Consider the following 20,672-nt stretch of genomic DNA (forward strand, 5'->3'; position numbering starts at 1 on the left):
TTACAGGCACGCGCTACCGTGCCCAGCTAATTTTTTGTATTTTTAGTAGAGACGGGGTTTCACCATGTTGACCAGGATGGTCTCGATCTTTTGACCTCGTGATCCACCCGCCTCGGCCTCCCAAAGTGCTGGGATTACAGGCTTGAGCCACTGCGCCTGGCCCTTAAAAGGCAGGTTTGAACAATATAATGCCTTTTCCTCATACTCTTTTCACATTTAACATAATTGGCTTTTGCAGTCTGTTTGGGAGTATTCTGTAGCTCTAACTTTTATAGCAGGAGCCCGAGCTTCATGGCTTTGGGAAATGGACGTGTTTGGTGGCTGCAGAAAACTGATCTTTGAGGGAGCTTACTACTTATTTTACTTGGCTCACACTTTCCAAATACTCTTTTGAAAGGTGTATACTTTCTAAACAGAGTTCAACATTTAGTACCTTACCAAAGTAAAATTTTAATGTCCTAATTGGCCTTCAAAGAAAACTTAAAATGCATTGGTGGCTCATTGAGGCAAAGGGTTACAGAACTTTGTTTAAAGTCAATTATAATATCAAATCAATTACAATATCAGTATCTTCTCAGCTTTGTAAAATGTCTAATCATGATAATGGACAATATTTTGGACTAAATTAGAAAATGGAAAAGTATAGATCGTATGGAGTCTCATTTCTCATATTAATATAACAATTTCATCCTGAGAAGTGCTAGTTGGGATGCCTGTCAGACTTGAATAAAATCAAGCTAAGATTATAGCATGCTCAGCCCACATCCAGTGTTTCAGGGGCTGCTGTGTTTGCTCAGGACTGATGCTTTCATCCATTGTCACATTATTATTAAGGGTGACCCAGCTTTAGGAAGGGAAAGGACATGGCTCAGAACTTGGTACATCATCCCCTAGGTAGCAACAGTGCCCTCATTTCTTAGTTGGTGTGACAGAAGCTGCTATTGGACACCTCCTGTTTTGGCCAGAATTATTTATGTTAATAACATGAATATTCTATACAAACCCTCACTGTGCCTGCCCTACGTAAGGCCCATTGTGACGGAAACCAGATGTCCAAATTTAATCTGCCTGTGGACCCATCATGATCAGCATTTTATAGGATAGCGGATTCCTGGGTGCCAGATCTGAGGTTGCATTAAACAAATTGTGGTATTTTTCATGGAGTGAAACAGGGCTTTAAGGTAAAAATGTTGATCAAACTCAAAATCCTCTAAGTACCTTGGAAATCTACCTTCTTTTATCTTCTCTCCTCCTTTCCTTTCCAACATAATACGGAATTTTATGTTGAAATGGGTCCTATATTTCTTAAGGTATAATTGAACTTGCTGGGTGTTGGGATACTGTAATGATGAAATACTAACTGATTAGAGCACATAATCCCTTAACCTTCCAATTTGGGCAAAATTTTCCTTGTTTTGACTGAAGTCCTGAAGTGGATTTACTTTATTAGGAGTGACTTCCACTTTATTTGAATAATTAAAGTATTGCTTTTCTTTCTTTTTTCTTTTTTTTTAATTTGAGAGTGGCGCAATCTCGGCTCACTGCAATCTCCACTTGCTGGTTTCAAGTGATTCTCCTGCCTCAGCCTCCTGAGTAGCTGGAATGACAGGCATGCACCATCACGTCTGGCTAATTTTTGTATTTTTAGTAGAGAAGGAGTTTCACCATGTTGGCCAGGCTGGTCTTGAACTCTTGACTTCAAGTGATCCACCTGCCTTCCAAAGTGCTGGGATTACAGGCATGAGCCACCATGCCCCTTGCTTTTCATTTTATTATTTAGTGAGAAAAAATTTCAGACCATAAGCAAAAGCTGTTCCTCCTTAGTGTTGAGGTACTATGTGCTCTGAAATAAAAGGGAAATTCCTGGAAGTCTTAATGCTTTTCTGCCTTGCTGGTGTCTGCTTACAGAATACAGTCATTCCTCGCCCAGATGATATTTTGATATCTTTCTTGCCTCTCGCCCATATGTTTGAGAGAGTTGTAGAGGTAGGCATTTAGTTTTGTTTTCCTTGCTTTTGCTTGTGTATGTTCTGCTAAGTTGTTGTGTTTTACAGAAAGTACTTGCCTTGAATGCCAGTGACACACACATTTCGTTTTTACCACTTGCACACATGTATGAGCAGCTCATGCTGGTAAGTGTAACGTACAGACTGTCATCCCTATAGAGAATTCTTTGCTCAGCCCTGTTTTAGAAATGGTGCGGATTATTTGAGAGAATGTAAATTATTTTTCTGAGTTTGAATAGGATACTTGAACTTAATCATGCATTTTAAAATTAGGAGCTCAGACTTTTGAAGGAGACTAATATGGACATGAGTCCAGAAAGATCACCTCTAAAAGTCTGTCATTATTAATTCAGTTCAACAAAGCCCGCTGAGGCTTCCGTTCTGTAAGAAGTCTCTATTTTTTAGTGTGCTTGTTCATAATGCACAAGTTGGCATGAAACTAATTTTTTCTTTTTTTTACATATATCAAATTATTGACCTGAAGAAACAGAGACTAATTTTTTTCACCAATATTCTAAGTGCCCTTGGAAAAAGAAGATGATCTTTGAGTTGACCTTTGCCTAGGCTCCCTGTACTCAACTGTGTGACTAATTTTAAAACTGACCAAGAACCACCTTTTTTATGGATTTTATACTATAGGAAAAAACAATGGGCACCATTCATTCATTTAGTGAGTAGTTACTGAGTGCCAACTGTGTGCCCACCGCTGTATTGGACACGAAGCTTTGGATGACTGCTGCCCTGCAGGATTTACTCACCCCAAAGGATCGAAGGCAGTTAGATCCCGTCTGCCACCTGTTCCTTCTACTTCCTGTGCACCTCAGGATCTTCTGGGTTTATGAAGCAATCTCAAATGAGTTGCCGTACCTAACTGTTTTAGAGGTGTACCTAGAAGGCAGGCCACACTGAACAAGAGCCTTCTGAGCTGTAATTGTTAAACAGTGAACCATAGTGTACCTTTCTTGTGGTTTCTGCTTTTATGTCAGAGAATGCTTGTACTTTGCTTTGAGTCATCTTTTGAATTTTTTTTTAAGTTTAAAATAGGCAAACTATTTAAGTTAAGTCCATATGGCTTGCCAGTACGGTTTGTACTAGACAGGAAAAAAATCACACAGTGTATTCCAGCTGGATGGTAAGCCGCTCTGGTGTTAGATACTCTGGCATCACAACTTCATACTTAGTGGTCTTTCAGAAACTTCTAGTTAGATTCAGACAAAAGAAAGCGAGGCTTTAATAAACTTGGACTGTAGGCATGGAGTTACATTTTTATTTTGAGAATAAATGAAAAGTAAAGTTTCTAGAATGCTATATATATGAGACAGGGCCTCCCTCTTGTTGCCCAGGCTGGAGTGCAGTGGCACGATCTTGGCTCACTGCAACCTCTGCCTTCTGGGTTCAAGCGATTCTGCAGCCTCAGCCTTTCGAGTCACTGGGCTACAGCCACCTGCCACCAAGTACAGCTAATTTTTGTATTTTTAGTAGAGATGGGGTTTCACCATAGCATGGCCAGGCTGATCTGGAATGCCTGACCTTAAGTGATCTGCCTGCCTCAGCCTCCCAAAGTGCTGGGATTACAGGCATGAACCACTGTGCCCAGACACTAAAATTCAGAGTACATAATACCACATCATTCATTCAGCAAATACTTATCACCACACCAAGAGAGTAGAATCTCTGTGATCATCACTAAAAACAACATAGCCTGTTTTTTTACTAACTCCTGTATCTTCAGGATGACCAAGAGAAATACCACGTTTCCATGTTGTACAATGACTAGTAAATGCATGGTGTTTAAAAAGTTATCTATATATTTAGGAAATTTAAGATTTCTGGAAACTGGCCTGAAATGCTAAAGTCTTGTGTGTTGTCCGTATGTTGTGTAAACCCTGCTGTGATGATAAAATGTTTGTTGTTTCCATTACCCCTGTAGTGTGTAATGCTGTGTCACGGAGCTAAAATCGGATTTTTCCAAGGAGATATCAGGCTGCTTATGGATGACCTCAAGGTTCTTCAGCCCACCGTCTTCCCTGTGGTTCCGAGACTGCTGAACCGGATGTTTGACCGAGTGAGTTCCAAACCACAGAGTCTCGGGACCGAGCACTGACTTGGAAGCAGGGGCTTGGGTTTGAATTGGGCTGTGCCATGTGCCGTCGGTAGGACCCTGGACAATCCTCTTAATCTTGCAGAACTTCAGTTTACTCATCTGTAAAGTTAGAACACATTTACCTCTCGGAGATGTTAACAAGGATTATAAGAGAAAGCGCATGAACACACTTTGTAAATCATAGTCACAATAGTCACAAGACAAGTGTAAGGTGGGGGGTCATTTTATTTTTACAATAAACGCTTTGAGCCTCTGCCTCGTCGTGTGTAACATGGACTGTTACCTCTCCTCTCCCACTGTTGGTCTCAGAAGTTACTGACGGGATCACATAGGATAGTGCCTACGAAATGGTTTTCTTAACCGTAAAGCTCCTTGCATGGGAATGTAAAACAGGACTTACTTGGCCACACTGAAAGAAGTGACTAAGCCACAGCAGAGCCCAGGAGAACACTAGCTCCTCTGGGGGGGTACCATCGCGTGGACCACACAGCCAGGGCCAGGCGCGTGGGCACGAGCAGTCTCTTGAACAAGTTTTCACTGGGCAGTGTTAATACTCTTTATTTTGACGCAGGGCTTCTGTCATCTCTCAGAGCCTTCGTACGTTTTTAATGTTTTTCTTAGAATATTTTTATAAGAACAACTCTGTTGACATATAGTACACACTCTGAATAATTTGCTGATTTAAAGTGTATCATTCAAAGGTTTTGAGTATTGTTATAGAGTTCTGCAGCCATCACGAGAGTCAATTTCAGAACATTTTTATCACCTCCAAGAGAATCCCTTACCTAATCTTTAGCTGTCATCCCCAGACCCCCTCCATCCTTAAGTGTCTGCTCATCTGTGTTCTAAATCTGTGTATTTCTCTATTCTGGACTTTTCCATGGATTGAATCATGCCGTATTGCTTCTTTGTGACTGGCTTCTTTCACTAGCATTCGTGTAGCACGTGTTAGCACCATTCCTTTTAATGGCAAAATAGTATTCCACTGTATGGATAGAACACATTTACTTTATCCATTCCTCCTCCTTTTTTTTTTGAGACGGGCTCTTGTTCCGTTGTCCAGGCTGGAGTGCAGTGGTGTGATCATGGCTCACTGCAGCATGCACTTCCAGTGCTCAAGCAATCCTTCCACCTCAGCCTCCTGAGTAGCTGGGACCACAGGCATACGCCACCGTGCCTGGCTAATTTTTGCATTTTTTGTAGAGACAGGGTTTCATCATCTTGGCCACACCGGACTCAAACTCCTGAGCTCAGGAGAACCGCCTACTTCGGCCTCCCAAAGTGCTGGGATTACAGGTGTGAGCCACGACACCTGGCCCATGCATTTCTACTTCGGCCTCCCAAAGTGCTGGGATTACAGATGTGAGCCACGACACCTGGCCCATGCATTTCTACTTGAGGGGCATTTGGGGTATGTTTTCGTTGCTCCTGGGTGTGTACCGAGGTGTGGAATTGCTGGTCCTGTGCCAAGCATGCGTGACCGTTAGAGGACCAGGCTGTCTTCTAGAGCAGCTGTGGCATTTTGTGTTCCCCAGTGGCATGAGGGTTCTGATTTCTCCATGCTTTTGGTCTCTGGCCATCCTAATAGGTGTGAAAACCTTCTCACGTCTTGCCTTATTAGATTTTTGGACAAGCAAACACCACACTGAAGCGATGGCTCTTGGACTTCGCCTCCAAGAGGAAAGAAGCCGAACTTCGCAGCGGTATCATCAGAAACAACAGCCTGTGGGACAAGCTGATCTTCCGCAAAATACAGGTAACACGTGACTCACAGCTGCTGTTCTCGCGGAAACCAGCTGAGCTTTCAACAGTTCTAGGAGGCTTTTTTATTAGAGAGATGAAGGTAAGGGAGAGAATGACATGTTTGTATTACTTCTGGCACATGTTTAGAAACTAAGGCAAAGCCATTAAGTAGGCCTCAGTTTCTAAGATAAAGAGTATTGCAACCATCTAGGGGGAAAGGATTCAGGGTAGTGCAGCCTTTCTAATTCTTCATTTTGTTTCATTTTTCTGGAACAAGTATGTCACGCTTAAGGTAATTTTTTAAGCGTGAGTGATAATGGTTAATAATATTATGCCCTGCAGAAGGCCGGAATTGGGGTGGTTGCCACAGATCCCCCAGTCTTGTTCTGATTCCCTGAAATAGCTTCTGCAGAGGTGGGACTGACTTCCATACACACTGGAAGGAAACAGGGCAGTCACAGAAGGAGATGAACTGTGCCCTGTGTTGCCATTGTGAGCGCCATGAGTTCTCCCTGTGGCCTGCAGAGGGGCTGTGGGTTAGGGAACAGGGCCCCAGGTAGGCCTTTTTGGCTGAGAGGCCACCGACTTCCAGATGTGTAACCCTCACCTTCTCCCACTCTCCCTGCCTTGCAAGTCGAGCCTGGGCGGAAGAGTTCGGCTGATGGTCACAGGAGCCGCACCAGTGTCTGCCACTGTGCTGACGTTCCTCAGAGCAGCCCTGGGCTGTCAGGTGAGGTGGATTTTATGGTACCTGATTCTCCCAGACTAGGACGCCCAGTCTGCTTCTGCACCAATGTCGTTTGTATTCTGTGTGTGTGTATCTTCTTTTTTAGTTGACGAGAGTATCTATATTTGTGGTGTACATGATGTTTTGATGTATGTAAACGTTGTGGAATGGCTAAATAAAGCTAATTAACATGTGTCTTACCTCCATACTTTTTCTTTTTTCTTTTGAGATGGAGTCTTGCCCTGTCGCCCAGGTTGGAGTGCAGTGGCACAGTCTTGGCTCACTGCAACCTCCGCTTTCTGAGTTAAAGCAGTTTTCCACCTCAGCCTCCCGAGTAGCTGGGATTACAGGCGTGCGCCACCACACCCAACTAATTTTTTGTAATTTTAGTAGAAACGGGGTTTCACCATCTTGGCTAGGCTGGTCTTGAACTCCTGACTTCATGATCCACCTGCCTCGGCCTCCCAAAGTGCTGGGATTGCAGGCACGAGCCACTGCACCCAGCCATCTCACAAACGTTTTTTGTCTGTGGTGAGAACACTTGGAATCTACCCTCTGTGCAGTTTACAAGTATAGATTCATTGTTGTTAGCTGTAGTCCCTTTGCTGTGGAGCTCTTAAACCCATTCCTCTTGATGGGGACTTCGTGTCCTTTGACCAATATCACCCCAATCCTTCCCACCCCCCACTTTGCGTGTGTGTCTTATTTTTGTTTGGAAGAGATATATATAGATATATATGGAGAAGCAAGCATACATATTTTTTTTACCCGAGACAGGCGAATGTGTGTGCCTGCCATTTGTTGAATTTTCTCTAGGGTCAGACATAAGACACACCATTGGAAGCAGGCATGCAGGCATGGAATGGGTCACAGGTGATGAGCTTACCCGCACACCATGCTGAGAACCTGGACTAAAGGGGGAAAGGAGGATTTGGCGACAGGATGTGTGTGGGGTACACGTCCTGTGAATTGACCAAGCGAGTTCACTGCTCTTGGGTGGTGACCAGTCACCTAGGGCTTCTCCCTTGCTTGGCCACAGGAAGTTAAGTAGAAGGTGCAGCTGGGTGGCGGCTGGTGTTGGCAGAGGGGCGAGGGTGTGTGTGTGTGCTGTCGTAAAGCATACCGGACCACTGAGTGAACTTACTGAACAGACCACTTGAAATGAAATTTCACCACAAGTCAGCCATGACTTGGGAGTTAGTGAGACTTCATTGTGCACTTCCAGCAAAGGTGTGACTGTGCTCTCCTTAATAACGTCCCGTCTCTTGGTGCCCCAGTTTTATGAAGGCTACGGACAGACCGAGTGCACTGCCGGGTGCTGCCTGACCATGCCTGGAGACTGGACCGCAGGTATGACGGGGAGGCTCCTTTTTGGAATTTTGTGGTTCATACTGGGTTATTGGTGTGTCTGGAATTGGGTTAATCACTGATTGGTTCATTAACCATCTTAAACAAAAGTGCTGTGTCTCTGATCATTAGGGCTGGAGGCAAACACTCTGTGTCAGGGCACTGTGGGGAAGGCGCCTCTGGTGACTAGGGGGTGGTGTTGGGTATCTGGCCATAAAGCTGGTGGCAGCAGAGACTTGCCTAGGCTCTACCAGTGATATCTGAGAGGGGGCCTGTGTTCCGGATTGAGCATGTCTGGCCCAATAGAGCTTCCTAGTAGTTGAGTAGGGTCTCGTTATTTGCTGGTCATTTTAAACGACAAATAATTATTAAATTTGTGCTGTGTGCTATGCTAGGTGGTGGGCTACCAACAGGAATAGATACACGTCCTTTTTCTCAAAGAGTCTTTTCTCAAAAGGAAAAAGGAGGAGGACAGACAGGAATCACTGAGCACCTGTCATGAATGAGCCTCTACGATGGGTGTTCAGGGGGTACCGAATAGCAGTGTAATCCCAACAGTGTCCCTGTGAGATAAGCACTGGTACTTCTCAGAGGGAATTATAGATGGTTGCTTAAGTGACACATAAATAATGTATGAGAATTCACACAGCATTGTGCTTTGGAGCCAGGATTTCCACCCCAGCCTGACTGCAGAACTTCTGTGCTTCCTCTGTGTCACCCGAGTAGTAAATTCTACACTGTGATAAACACGCTTCTCGGGCTTATTTGGAGAATTACAAGTCTTAGCACCATCTAGTAATGTAGATTCTAGAACCTAGCACTGGCTGGCAGCATACTGCTACTGGAATTGACACAGTCTGTGAAACTTCTTTATGGTATTTGTTTAATTTTTAACCTCAGTTTCCTTAACAGGCAGAGAATTTGGAATACTGATCTCTAGAAGCTCAAATTATTAAAACACAGGAATAATTATTTGTGATGCTCTTAAAACATACCTAATGTCTGTGGTTGCTGCTTTTGGAAAAGACAACCCAGTGTTAACAGCCTTTGGCAAGAGAGTTAAGTTTAGCTGTGGAAATGAGCACTGTCCCGTCTTAGTAAAAACCGTAAGACAGCTTCTTCATACGTAAGGGAATAAAGGCCGTGTTGATCAGAACCTAGTGGGGCATGAGGTTTGCCAAAGCTGCATATGTTCTCTCTTCTTACAGAGAGCAGGGACACTGAGAAGTCCCTGTGAGATGAGTGCTAGTCACCGGTGTGGGCGACGGGAGGGCAGAAGTCCCTGTGAGATCAGTGCCGGTCACCGGTGTGGGCGACGGGAGGGCAGAAGTCCCTGTGAGATGAGTGCCGGTCACCGGTGTGGGCGACGGGAGGGCAGAAGTCCCTGTGAGATGAGTGCCGGTCACCGGTGTGGGCGACGGGAGGGCAGAAGTCCCTGTGAGATGAGTGCCGGTCACCGGTGTGGGCGACGGGAGGGCAGAAGTCCCTGTGAGATGAGTGCCGGTCACCGGTGTGGGCGACGGGAGGGCAGAAGTCCCTGTGAGATGAGTGCCGGTCACCGGTGTGGGCGACGGGAGGGCAGAAGTCCCTGTGAGATGAGTGCCGGTCACCGGTGTGGGCGACGGGAGGGCAGAAGTCCCTGTGAGATGAGTGCCGGTCACCGGTGTGGGCGACGGGAGGGCAGAAGTCCCTGTGAGATGAGTGCCGGTCACCGGTGTGGGCGACGGGAGGGCAGAGCCAGCTGAAGGTCTGAGCACCTGCTTCCCGGTGTTCCCAGAAACCTCACAAAGACCCCAAATCACTCGTAAATAACTCAGACAAGCACACTTGGGAAAGGTCCTGAAGAGACTGAATATGTTCCTGTGCAGTCTGAGCTAGACTCTCTTAAATTGTACTAGGGCCGTGGCTATAACTGCAGAACTCAGAAGCTTATCCCAGCTTTTTTTCTTATGTGAAATCCTGTTTGCTTTCAAAATAATTTGACTCGAGGTTATCGGTAGTCCCCTTAAGAATGACTATTTGCTTATTTAATATACAGGTCATGTTGGGGCCCCGATGCCTTGCAATTTGATAAAACTTGTTGATGTGGAAGAAATGAATTACATAGCTGCCAAGGGCGAGGGCGAGGTGAGTGACACCTGTCATTTTCCCTTGCTGCCATTTCCTGTGATCGCTGGCCATTGCGGATGCAGTGGCACTTCCCAGCAGCTCAGTGCAGCCATTGAGCTTGACTTCAGTGATCTTGGAGTCTGTCAGGCTTCCTTCTGAGGGTACATTTATGTTCAGTTCTCAGGGAGTGGGCAGGAGGGACACTGACACCTGCCTTCCTCTACCAGGCTTCATAGGGATTTGGGCTCGAGAGCCTGCAAAGAAAGGCTCAGCGGCTTCAGTTCTGGGACCTAGCTCCTGCCTGTTACTTGCCCTGGGTACCTATTAGTGAGCTACTGGCTACTGGATGGGAAGGCTAGTTACTTAAAAGTGATTTTACTTAAAAGCCCCTGTGGGACTTTCCAACAGCTTTGAGCCAGAACCAAGGGCAAGCATTAGCCTGACAAATTGACCACAGCTGAGGTAATTCAGGAAGGGATATAGGGGCACTGGAGATCCCTCGAAGATCCCAGCGGAGGTCTGGAAACTCCCTCTGGATCCTGGAATTTAGGGCTTCCAGCTAGAGGTTGGGGCAGACTCACACATACACACACTGGCTTTCTTTGGAGAAACCCCAGTAAATCCTGTTCATTGATGATCTTTTCTTTAGGTGTGTGTGAAAGGCCCAAATGTATTTCAGGGCTACTTGAAGGACCCAGCAAAAACAGCAGAAGCTTTGGACAAAGACGGCTGGTTACACACAGGGGACATTGGAAAATGGTTACCAGTAAGTTGCTGCCTCCTCTCCTCACAAACAGTTTTGTGCCACTGTAGGGAAGAAGATACCTTGTCTGCTGTATAGCTGCCACGTGGCAGTGGCACCCTGAATTTTCTCTTTCCCTTCCTCCTTGTTGAGTGGTGTGATGGAGACTGTCCCGTTTCCTGCTGGGGACAGGTTTACACTTAGCATCCTTGGTTGGATTTTCACTTTAATTTTAGCAAATATGTTTTGTTTCGATGCTTTTGTTTCTGTTTTTGAGACGGAGTTTTGCTCTTGTTGCCCAGGCTGGAGTGCAATGATGCGATCTCAGCTCACTGCAACCTCCACCTCCCGGGTTCAAGTGATTCTCCTGCCTCAGCCTTCCCAGTAGCTGGGATTATAGACACCCACAACCACACCTGGCTAATTTTTATATTTTTGGTAGAGATGGGGTTTCATCATGTTGGCCAGTCTGGTCTCGAACTCCTGACCTCAGGTGATCCGCCCACCTCAGCCTCCCTAAGTGCTGGGATTATAGATGTGAGCCACCACACTCGGCCTGTTTTGATGCATAACATCAGTTCTGGTTGTTGCTTCTCAACTGGAATACAAAGAGAGAATGGCTTTTTTAAATATCCATACTGAGTCGTGATGTTGGGCCCTCAGTTAAATAAGATCTGGGGAAGTTGTGGTAGTCTCCTAGGAATGTCGGATGGGCAGGAATCTGGGAATGAATGTGTTTCTTAGGTTTGTCATCTCATTAAAAATAAGATGTTTCACAGATCAGATGAACTCCTTGAATTTAGTTAGTCTCAGAATCATTTACTGTAGAAAAATTCTGAAGAGTCCATCTTAGGAATGAGAAGCTTGTACAAGAAGCCTCACGTGTCCCATCTGTTGGTTTGACCAATTACCTGCTGTTTTTAAGTTATTACTAGACTGACTGCAAACACTAAAATGACACATGTAATTTTTATTGTTGTGTATTGGCAGATTCTTGTAGATTTTAGGTGCTTGTTTCTCTGGAATTTATATTGATTAGAAAAATGCCTCCCAAAATTACTTCAGATTTTGAAATACCCAAGCTATTTAAAGCTAAATTAAGTCCCCCTCTTCAGGTTCAAGAGAGATTAAATATCAGTTCTAATTCTACTGTGGTGCTCACGAGCACACCCCATAATCTCCCTGGACCTTGGTTTGCTTTTTCTGAAAATGGAGAACTAGCGTGGGAGAAGAGAACCTTAGACACCTTCCTACAGGTGCCTTATGGAACCATGAGAGTGGCCCTGGGTGGGGATGGGGGTGAAAGTGGGACTAGGGTTTTCCTCACGGCACCACTGGGATGTGGCTGCTCTGGTCCAGAGATGCTAGAGCACTTCTACAGCTGACTGACTCTTCCTGAAGGGCCAAGAGCACCCCTCCAGATATCGAGGAAGAAAACGGGAATTTGGCCTTTGTGTAGGAAACATTTTTTGAACTCTTACTCTGTGCAGAGCACTTTGGAGGGAAGAGTCTGTGTTCCTGCTGTTAAGGAACTTGACTCACTTGGTGAGCCAGATGTGTATGCACATAATTCAGACAGGAGGCTAAATGGGCGAGCAGATCCTTGCTAGTGCTGACCAGTCAGTGGTGCCAAGTGGTGACGCTGAATGAGCTCTTCTCTATCTCTGCTCTTGGCTGAATAGCTTTGGACAAGTTCCTCAGTCTCTCTAAGCCTTAGTTTCCCTCTCTGTAAAATGGGATCATAACTGACCTCTGTGGGATGTTATTAGAATTAATAGTGTGCATTAAATACTTTTCACTGTGTTGGGATCCATCCTGGTTGGAAACCACCTGTCAGGCCATTCATAGCCCCCTCCCTTCTGATCAACAGAATGGCACCTTGAAGATTATTGACAGGAAAAAGCACATATTTAAGCTGGCACAAGGAGAGTACATAGCACCTGAAAAGATTGAAAATATCTACCTGCGAAGTGAGCCTGTTGCTCAGGTGTTTGTCCACGGAGAGAGCTTGCAGGTATGTGCTTTCCAGGTCATGAACACTGCTGCATAGACATTGCCGGGGCCTGGTACTCCAGGGGCTTTAAAAATGTGATTGAAAGTTTGAGATGCCTATAAATTGGCCTTCGTGTCTAATATGCTAGAATATCATTGACCTGTAACTAGTTTTTCTGCTTGGCATTTCCTACTTGGAAAAATTTGTTCTCTTGAGTTTCCACATTTTTATTTTACTTAGAGGTCTGATGTACCAGGGGAGGTTGGATAAGCATACTAAGTGGGGTGGGTAATATCTGTTTCTAATTATGAAGGAAAATATTGACATGGATTATGAGAAAGTTTAAAATGTTCTAACATGTTAAACCCAGCCTATTTATGATATGCTTTGTAATTTTTGAGCGAATGGTGGTTGTGAACCAAGAATACTCCCAAGTTGAAAATCAAAATTAGTATCTCAGTGAAATATGTATGGTATTTGCCAAAATGTTGGACCGATGATGCCAAGGAAGAGAGGATCTGGTTTCCTGAAAATTAACCTTTTGAAATTTTAGAAGGACATATATATATATGCCTTTTTTTTTTTTTGAGATGGAGTGGATTGCAGTGGTGCGAGCTTGGCTCACTGCAACCTCCACCTCCTGGGTTCAAGCAGTTCTTTGCCTCAGTCTCCCAAGTAGCTGGGATTACAGGTGCCTGCCACCATGCCCGGCTAATTTTTTGTATTTTTAGTAGAAACAGAGTTTTACCATCTTGGCCAGGCTGGTCTTGAACTTTTGACCATGTGATCCACTTGCCTCAGCCTACCAAAGTGCTGGGATTACAAGCGTTAGCCACCGCACCCAGCCAGATGGATATTTTCTTTTAAGAGAATGCACTTTTTTTTCTTTGAGATTGTACCTATTTTCCTTTGTTTTAGAATCTTCTCATTCTTTTGATTTTAATTTGATTGTTAATAGATTATAAAGGATGGGATATTAGAGTTTTTTTTAATAAAAACGAATCTATGTAAAACTTATTTATTTTCTTAGAGATAGGGTCTCACTCTGTTGTCCAGGCTGGAGTGCAGTGGCACAATCGTAGCTTACTACAGCTTCAAACTCCAGGAGAAGGGGATCCTCATACCTCAGCCTCCCAAGCAGCTGGGATTACAGGTGCCAGCTACCACAGCCAGCTGATTTTTAAATTTTTTGTCGAAATAGAGTCTCACTGTGTTGCTCGGGCTGGTCTCAAACTCCTGGCCTCAAGTGATTCTCCTGCCTTGGCTTCCTAAAGTGCTAGGATTACAGGCATGAGCCAAGCTCCCATTTTTCCTGTTTTTTAAAGCAGTTATCTGTTATCCATCACCTTATTTATTTGGCCCTGCTTTTAAAAAATAAGTATACAAATGTAAATACAAATTAGAAGTTTGTTAGATTTTTTTTTTTCCAGTGGTTTTTTTTTTTTGAAAAAAACATTAATTGTCGCTGCATGCTGTGGCTCATGCCTGTAACTCCAGCACTTTGGGAAGCCAAGGTGGATGGATCACCTGAGGTCAGGAGTTCAAGACTGGCCTCACCAACATGGAAAAACCCCATCCCTACTAAAAAATGCAAAATTAGCTGGGTGTGGTGGCGCGTGCCTGTAGTCCCAGCTACTCGGGAGGCTGAGGCAGGAGAATCCCTTGAACCCAGGAGGCAGAGGTTGCAGTGAGCCAAGATCACACCATTGCACTCCAGCCTGGGCAGCAAGAGTGAAACTCTATCTCAAAAAAAAAATAATAATAATAATAATAATAATAATTGCAAAATTTCTGATGCCATCCACATTTTAGAGCCAGGAGTTCTTAAGTTGCGTTTAGTGAACTCCTGGGGGAGGAGAGTAGTATGTTCTGAAGAGATGAGTCATAACTTACATCATCTTCTCCCAGGGGTCCTAAGACAGAAAAGTAAAGAGCCACTATTTTAGAGCATTTGGATCAAGCTATGTAATAACTCACTTGTCTGTGTTAAAGGCATTTCTCATTGCAATTGTGGTACCAGATATCGAGACATTATGTTCCTGGGCCCGGAAGAGAGGATTGGATGGGTCCTTTGAGGAACTGTGCAGAAATAAGGTGAGGTTCTGAAGGGTCCCGTCTGTCCTCATCTTAACTTGGCATTAAACGTACCTGTGGATATTCAGGGACTTCCAACAGAGGAAGTAATTTATTTTTCCCACCCTATTAGGATGTCAAGAAAGCTATCCTTGAAGACATGGTGAGACTTGGGAAGGATTCTGGTCTAAAACCATTTGAACAGGTATGCCCTTCCTCTGAGTGCATGAATTCCTTTAAAACAAATTTTCCACTTGAGGATTTTTTACAGGTAGATTATATAAGCATATGGGGTGACCTAAGGACATACATGAGGAATGAAAAACGGAGTGGTTTGACAGGGGAGAGGGTGTTAAGTCAAGAGCATGTGCTGTCTTTTCCTGGACATCAGAATATGATCTGGAACCCTGTCCTAAGAATAGGATGCCCATCCTTTGCTGAGAAAGTTCAGCGTGGCTGAAATGAGAGGATGGACTGGGTGGCCTTCTCCCAGGCTGACGTGCTTTTTAGACTGGTGGCCTGTGTCCTCTTTTCTCCTTAACTGCCTTGTCTATTGGCAGGTCAAAGGCATCGCACTGCACCCTGAATTGTTTTCTATCGACAATGGCCTTCTGACTCCAACAATGAAGGCGAAAAGGCCAGAGCTGCGGAACTATTTCAGGTCGCAGATAGATGAACTTTACTCCACTATCAAGGTTTAGTGTGAAGAAGAAAGGGCAGAGGAAATGGCACAGCTCCGCGATCTCTTCTCCTGCTGACGGCCTTCATGTTGGTAATCTTGAATACAGCAGCGTAGGGAAGGAAGCGCTCGTGTTTGACTTGTCTGTTCGGGGTTCTTCTCGTGGGAGTGTAGAGGAAGCGGACACTGCCTTAGTCACCTCATGTTGCAGACCATGTCTATGGTCATACACACTTTCCAAAGTGAGCCTTAACAATTGTAAAGGGGAAACTATAAATGTGCTCAGTTATTTGAGACTTCCTCAGTTAAAAAGGTGGGTTTTAAATCTTCTGTCTCCCTGTTTTTCTAAGCAAGGGGTTAGGACTTTGCTATCTCTGAGATGTCTGCTACTTGCTGCAAATTCTGCGGCTGTCTGCTGCTCTGAAGAGAACAGTGCACCGGAGGGAAGTGTGCCCTTTAAAAATAAGAACACCTGTCCTGGCTGTCCTCACAAGCGGACCAGAGATTTTTTAAAATCCCTGCTACTGTCCCTTCTCACAGGCACTCATGAAACCCTTCTGATTCATAAGGGTTATGAAATTCATGTTCCTCTCCAGTCCCTGTGGTTTCCGTTGGAGCATGAGGTTTACAGTAAGCAGAAGGGCAGATGCAGCTCAGAACCATGCAGATATGGAGCCTCTGGCCAACGGGTGCTCACCAGAGCGCATGGATTCCCATTCGTGGCAGGATGCTCTTGGACTCTGTTCCGCAGGCCTGATTCCCCCGCTCCACCTTTTTCAGGGGTTATTTAAAAATCTGCCTTAGATTCTACAGTGAAGACAAGCATTTCAAGAAAGTTACCTGGATCAGTCATGCTCAACTGTGACGCCTCAATAACCGTCTACTTTATCTTCACTGAACCACTCACTCTGTGTAATGGCCAACGGATTTTTAATGTGGTTTTCATATCAAAAGATCACGTTGGGATTAACTTGCCTTTTTCCCTAAAAAATCAACTCTCAGGCAAGCATTTCTTTAAAGATATTAAGGGAGTAACTATACTTGGGTACTTAGTGAAATGGACAATAATAAACAAATGTTCTTATAATGCTACCTGATTTCTATGGAATGTGTGTGACAAGCCAAAATTCTAAGATGTAGAAATCTGGAAAGTTCATTTCCTGGGATTAACTTCTCAAGGGATTTTTTTAAGTTAATTTGGGAAATTAACAGCATTTCACTTTATTGTGAGTCTTTGCCACATTTGACTGAATTAAGCTGTCATTTGTACATTGAAAACAGCTGTTTGGGGGTATGTGTGGGTACATGTATTGTACACAGGCACAGCAGGGCTTGCACTAAAGAACTGCCATTGTCGTAACACTATTTGGTAGCCTCACTTCATATATGGATTCTTCATTGCACAAAAAGTCAGTAATTTGTCACCTTGGGGTTTTGAATGTTTGCTTTAAGTGTTAGCTATTTCTATGTTTTTAATAAACCAAAACAGAATTTCCAAAAACAACGAAGGAAACCAAAATAAATATTTCTGCATTTCAGGTGGGTGAAGCATCTTTTGTAATGTCACGCTTACTATTCGGACCAGCCTGTAATGTATACATAGAGCAAGAATGGCCTCGGCCTGGCATCCTTCCAGCTGTCTCCTTTTCTTCTTAGGCCACTCTCTTCTAACTCAGCTGTCCTCAGACACTAGCCTCCCACCAGGTGTGTGTGGCAAAAGTCCTGACTGTGAATAACAGAGAAGGTCCTGAAAATGCAGCTTCCTTGCTGGAAAATACGTTTCAGGCAGCGCTGGCTGCAACTGGTGATTCTGCGGTGCGTTTAATTCCACGATTTCATTTTAGCAGTTTCAGTCATTCTCTTACTGTAGAACTACTTTAGATGTCACTTTATGGCAGCCAACTTTTTCCTGTTTCGTTTCCTCTATCTCTACCCTATTCCTTCTGTTACTATTTTAAAAATTTTCTTTTCCACAGGTATTTAATGAATCAACCCCGCAATTTCTGCCAAGGCTGTTGTGTTTAAATCTAGTTTCCTCGCTTACATTCTGTGTTTGGCGTGATGATGTGCACATCGAGCCCTGTGCACATACTCTCTGTGGTGGAGCTTCCAGTCCATCCTTCCACTTTTATTACGATCTTTATCTTAGCTGGGGCAGGGCCATGCACCTGTAGTCACAGCTACGTGGGAGGCTGAGGCAGGAGGATCCCTTGAGCCCAAGACGAGTCCAGCCTGCCTCTTAAAAGAACTGTTTTAAATGAAGATCTTTCTCATGTCTTTTCTCAGCTTCCCTTCCTCCTCTTCTCTCCTGATGAACTGTGAGGTTCTTAAGACCTTGCTTTTCCTCCTGCTCCCTTAGCACTGAACATGGGGCTTAGAAACTAATAGATGTTCATTAAATAGACCTTTTGAACAAATACTTGAAACTGTGCACAAAGCTCCTCTTGCAGTGAGGTTGATAATAAACACTAGGCTGTTTTCAAATCACGGCGAAATACACATAAAGTTAGCATCGTCACCATTTTTCAGTGTACAGTTCACTGGCATTCTGGACGTCCGTGCTGCTGTGTGTCGTCAGTACCATCCAGCTGCAGAAGCTCTTCATCTTGCCAAACTGTACCCGTTAAATGACAACTCCCCATCCTCCCCTCCCACTAACCTGGCAGCCACCACACTTTCTGTTTGTATTAAATCAGCTACTCTAGGTATCTCTTGTAAGTGGAATCATACGTCTTTTGTGACTGGTTATTTCATTCAGCACAGTGTCCGCAAGGCTCACCCATGTTGTAGCATGTCAGCATTTCCTTCCTTTGCAAGGCTGCATACGATTCCATTGTCTGTATACGCCACGTTTCATTTATCCCCTCATCCATCCATAGACACTTGTTCTTACCCTCTGGCTGTTGTGAATATGCTGCTGGGAACACTAATGTACCGTTTGGTTGGAGTCCCTGCTTTCAGTTCTTTTGTGCATATACCCTGAAGTAGAATTGCTGCATCATATGGTAATTCTGTTTAATTTTTTTTCTTAGAAAATGCCATATTGTTTTCCACACCAACTATATCATTTGACATTTCCACCAGGAGAGCCCGAGGTTCCGGTTTCCCCACATCCTCACTAACACCTGTTTTCTGTTACTGTCAGTAGGAGCCATCCTGAGTGTGCAGTGTTGTGTCCTGATGGTTTGGATTTGCATTTCCCTGATGAGCATCTTTTCACATACTTGATTACCATTGGGTCTGTCTTCTTTGGAGAAATGTCTATTCAAATCCTCTGCCCATTTTTAAAAACTCAGTTGCTTGGGGTTTTTATGTTATTGAACTGTAGGAGTTCTCTATATATTCTAGATATTAATCCCTAAACACTATTTTTAATTCTTAATTTTCACTGCCCTGCTTGGGTTCAGTGCCTCCTCAGCAGCACTAGAGATGTGATGGTGCTTCTTCCCCAAAATCAAAACCAACTCAAAAGCCTGGTGGTCTCTCTCCAGCCAGAACAGAAAAGAGAAAGTATGATTGATTCCAAGACGGTTGTTTGCCTGGCTGTGTGGCAGTCCTTGCTTCCATCCTGGCCCCTGGCGTGCTAATACCACTTCCTTCCGGAACTTCCCTGAGAGCTGAAATCTCCAGTAGAGCCTGAATCAGGAGGCCCAAGGGGAGGTGGGGGCCTGGCAAGAGCACCCCTGCTCCCCTCAGAGCTCACCAGGGACCCTCCCAGACCCCATCTCTCCCATACCCTTATTTTTACATGTAAACTCAGAAAGCAATTTATTTTTAATCTGTTTGGCATGTGCTAGTTAAATACTTTTGTCCCACTCCCTGTTTGTAGATTACTGGAATAATTTAAATGTGTTGCTGCACACCAGGAATATTTTACATAGATTACCCATTTTATACTTACAAACTTTTGAGCCAGAGACTGAACTCTGAACCTCATGCTGTGGATTGCTGTCCTCAGCCATCTGCCTCCAGAGACTGAACTCTGAACCTCATGCTGTGGATTGCTGTCCTTCTTGTCTATTTTTGGCACTGAACTTCCTGACAAGGCCTGGACTGCTTGGTGCCAACAGCTCTACCTCAAGCTTCAGTACAAATGGTTTTGATTCCCATCTAATGGCTTTTCCTTGCCCCAGCCGAGCTTAATGCAACTTCCCAGAGTTTTATTCTGGTTTTATGACTTATCAAAAATGAAACCCCAAATCCATCAAGGATGGAAAACTTAATAGAGACACCACTCACGAGGTGCAGTGGCACAGGCCTGTAATCCCAGCACTTTGGGAAGCCGAGGCAGGAGGACTGCTTGCCCTCAGGAATTTGAGACCAGGCTGGGCAATACAACGAGACCTCATCTCTACAGAAAATAAAACAATTAGGCATGGTGGTGGTCACCTGTAGTCCCAGCTACTTGGGAGGCTGAGGTGGGTGGATTCCTTGAGCCCAGGTGGTCGAGGGTACAGTGAGCTATGATCTGCCACTGCACTCCAGCCTGGGTAACAGTGCAATAACCTGTCTCAAAAAACAGATATTCTGTGTTAGGAAGAAAATATGCATGAGTCACAGACGTTTGGTAGGTTCACGTGATTCCCTAGAACTTCCAAGAATCACCAGCCCATGGAGATAATAGCCACAGGTATTGTGGATTTGCTAACGGGCAGTATGCTATGCTGTACTCTTTACTTATGCTCTCATTTAAAACCCCAGTTAGGTGGGTGATCAGTCCATAATGATGTATTTCCCGTCAGCTAAGTGCCAGGAACCACCGTATGCTGTGGAGGTACAGCAGTCAGTGCGGCAGACAGGATCCTTGCCCTCGGGTGCGGCAGACAGGATCCTTGCCCTCGGGAGGCTTACTTCCTAAGCGGGGGAGAGAGGTAACTGACAGGAAAACGAATAATGCAGATTGTGATGGACGCTTTGAAGAAAGCAGTTGTACTGACAGTGCCCATTTTTAAATGTTATCAGGAAAAGGTCTCTGAGGAAGTGACATTTGGGGTGATAACCCAAAGAATGAACAGAAAGCCTTGCAAACCTCTGGGGGAAACATTTTCCAACAAAAAAGTAGTGGGTGCAAAGGCTCTGGGGTGAGAAAAAGCTTAATCTATTCAAGGAACTGAAAGGAAGCCCACGTGTCTAAAGCATCATGAGCAAC

The 20,672-nt window shown here is 44.5% G+C and overlaps 1 protein-coding gene across 20 annotated transcripts in view; it reads left to right on the forward strand.

The window, feature by feature from the left end:
- ACSL1 (acyl-CoA synthetase long chain family member 1) overlaps positions 1–17,061 on the forward strand; it is a 72,894-nt gene extending 55,833 nt beyond the window's left edge. For 12 of the 20 annotated variants that reach the window (XM_035292329.3, XM_054252641.2, XM_078366020.1 and 9 more), the window contains 11 exons: positions 1,909–1,986; positions 3,937–4,071; positions 5,732–5,866; positions 6,488–6,583; positions 7,858–7,930; positions 9,966–10,054; positions 10,686–10,802; positions 12,649–12,792; positions 14,764–14,865; positions 14,978–15,049; positions 15,405–17,061. In XM_035292329.3, coding sequence (XP_035148220.2) covers positions 1,909–1,986; positions 3,937–4,071; positions 5,732–5,866; positions 6,488–6,583; positions 7,858–7,930; positions 9,966–10,054; positions 10,686–10,802; positions 12,649–12,792; positions 14,764–14,865; positions 14,978–15,049; positions 15,405–15,545 — 1,182 coding nt within the window. In that variant the 3' untranslated portion in view covers positions 15,546–17,061. Of the gene's footprint in view, positions 1–1,908; positions 1,987–2,054; positions 2,133–3,936; positions 4,072–5,731; positions 5,867–6,487; positions 6,584–7,857; positions 7,931–9,965; positions 10,055–10,685; positions 10,803–12,648; positions 12,793–14,763; positions 14,866–14,977; positions 15,050–15,404 lie in introns of all 20 variants that reach the window. The other 8 variants (XM_035292328.3, XM_078366013.1, XM_078366022.1 and 5 more) reach the window with 2 other exon arrangements.
- Positions 17,062–20,672: the final 3,611 nt, after the last annotated feature.

This window comes from Callithrix jacchus, chromosome 3, assembly GCF_049354715.1.
Source record: "Callithrix jacchus isolate 240 chromosome 3, calJac240_pri, whole genome shotgun sequence".
NCBI classification, from domain to species: Eukaryota; Metazoa; Chordata; class Mammalia; order Primates; family Cebidae; genus Callithrix; species Callithrix jacchus.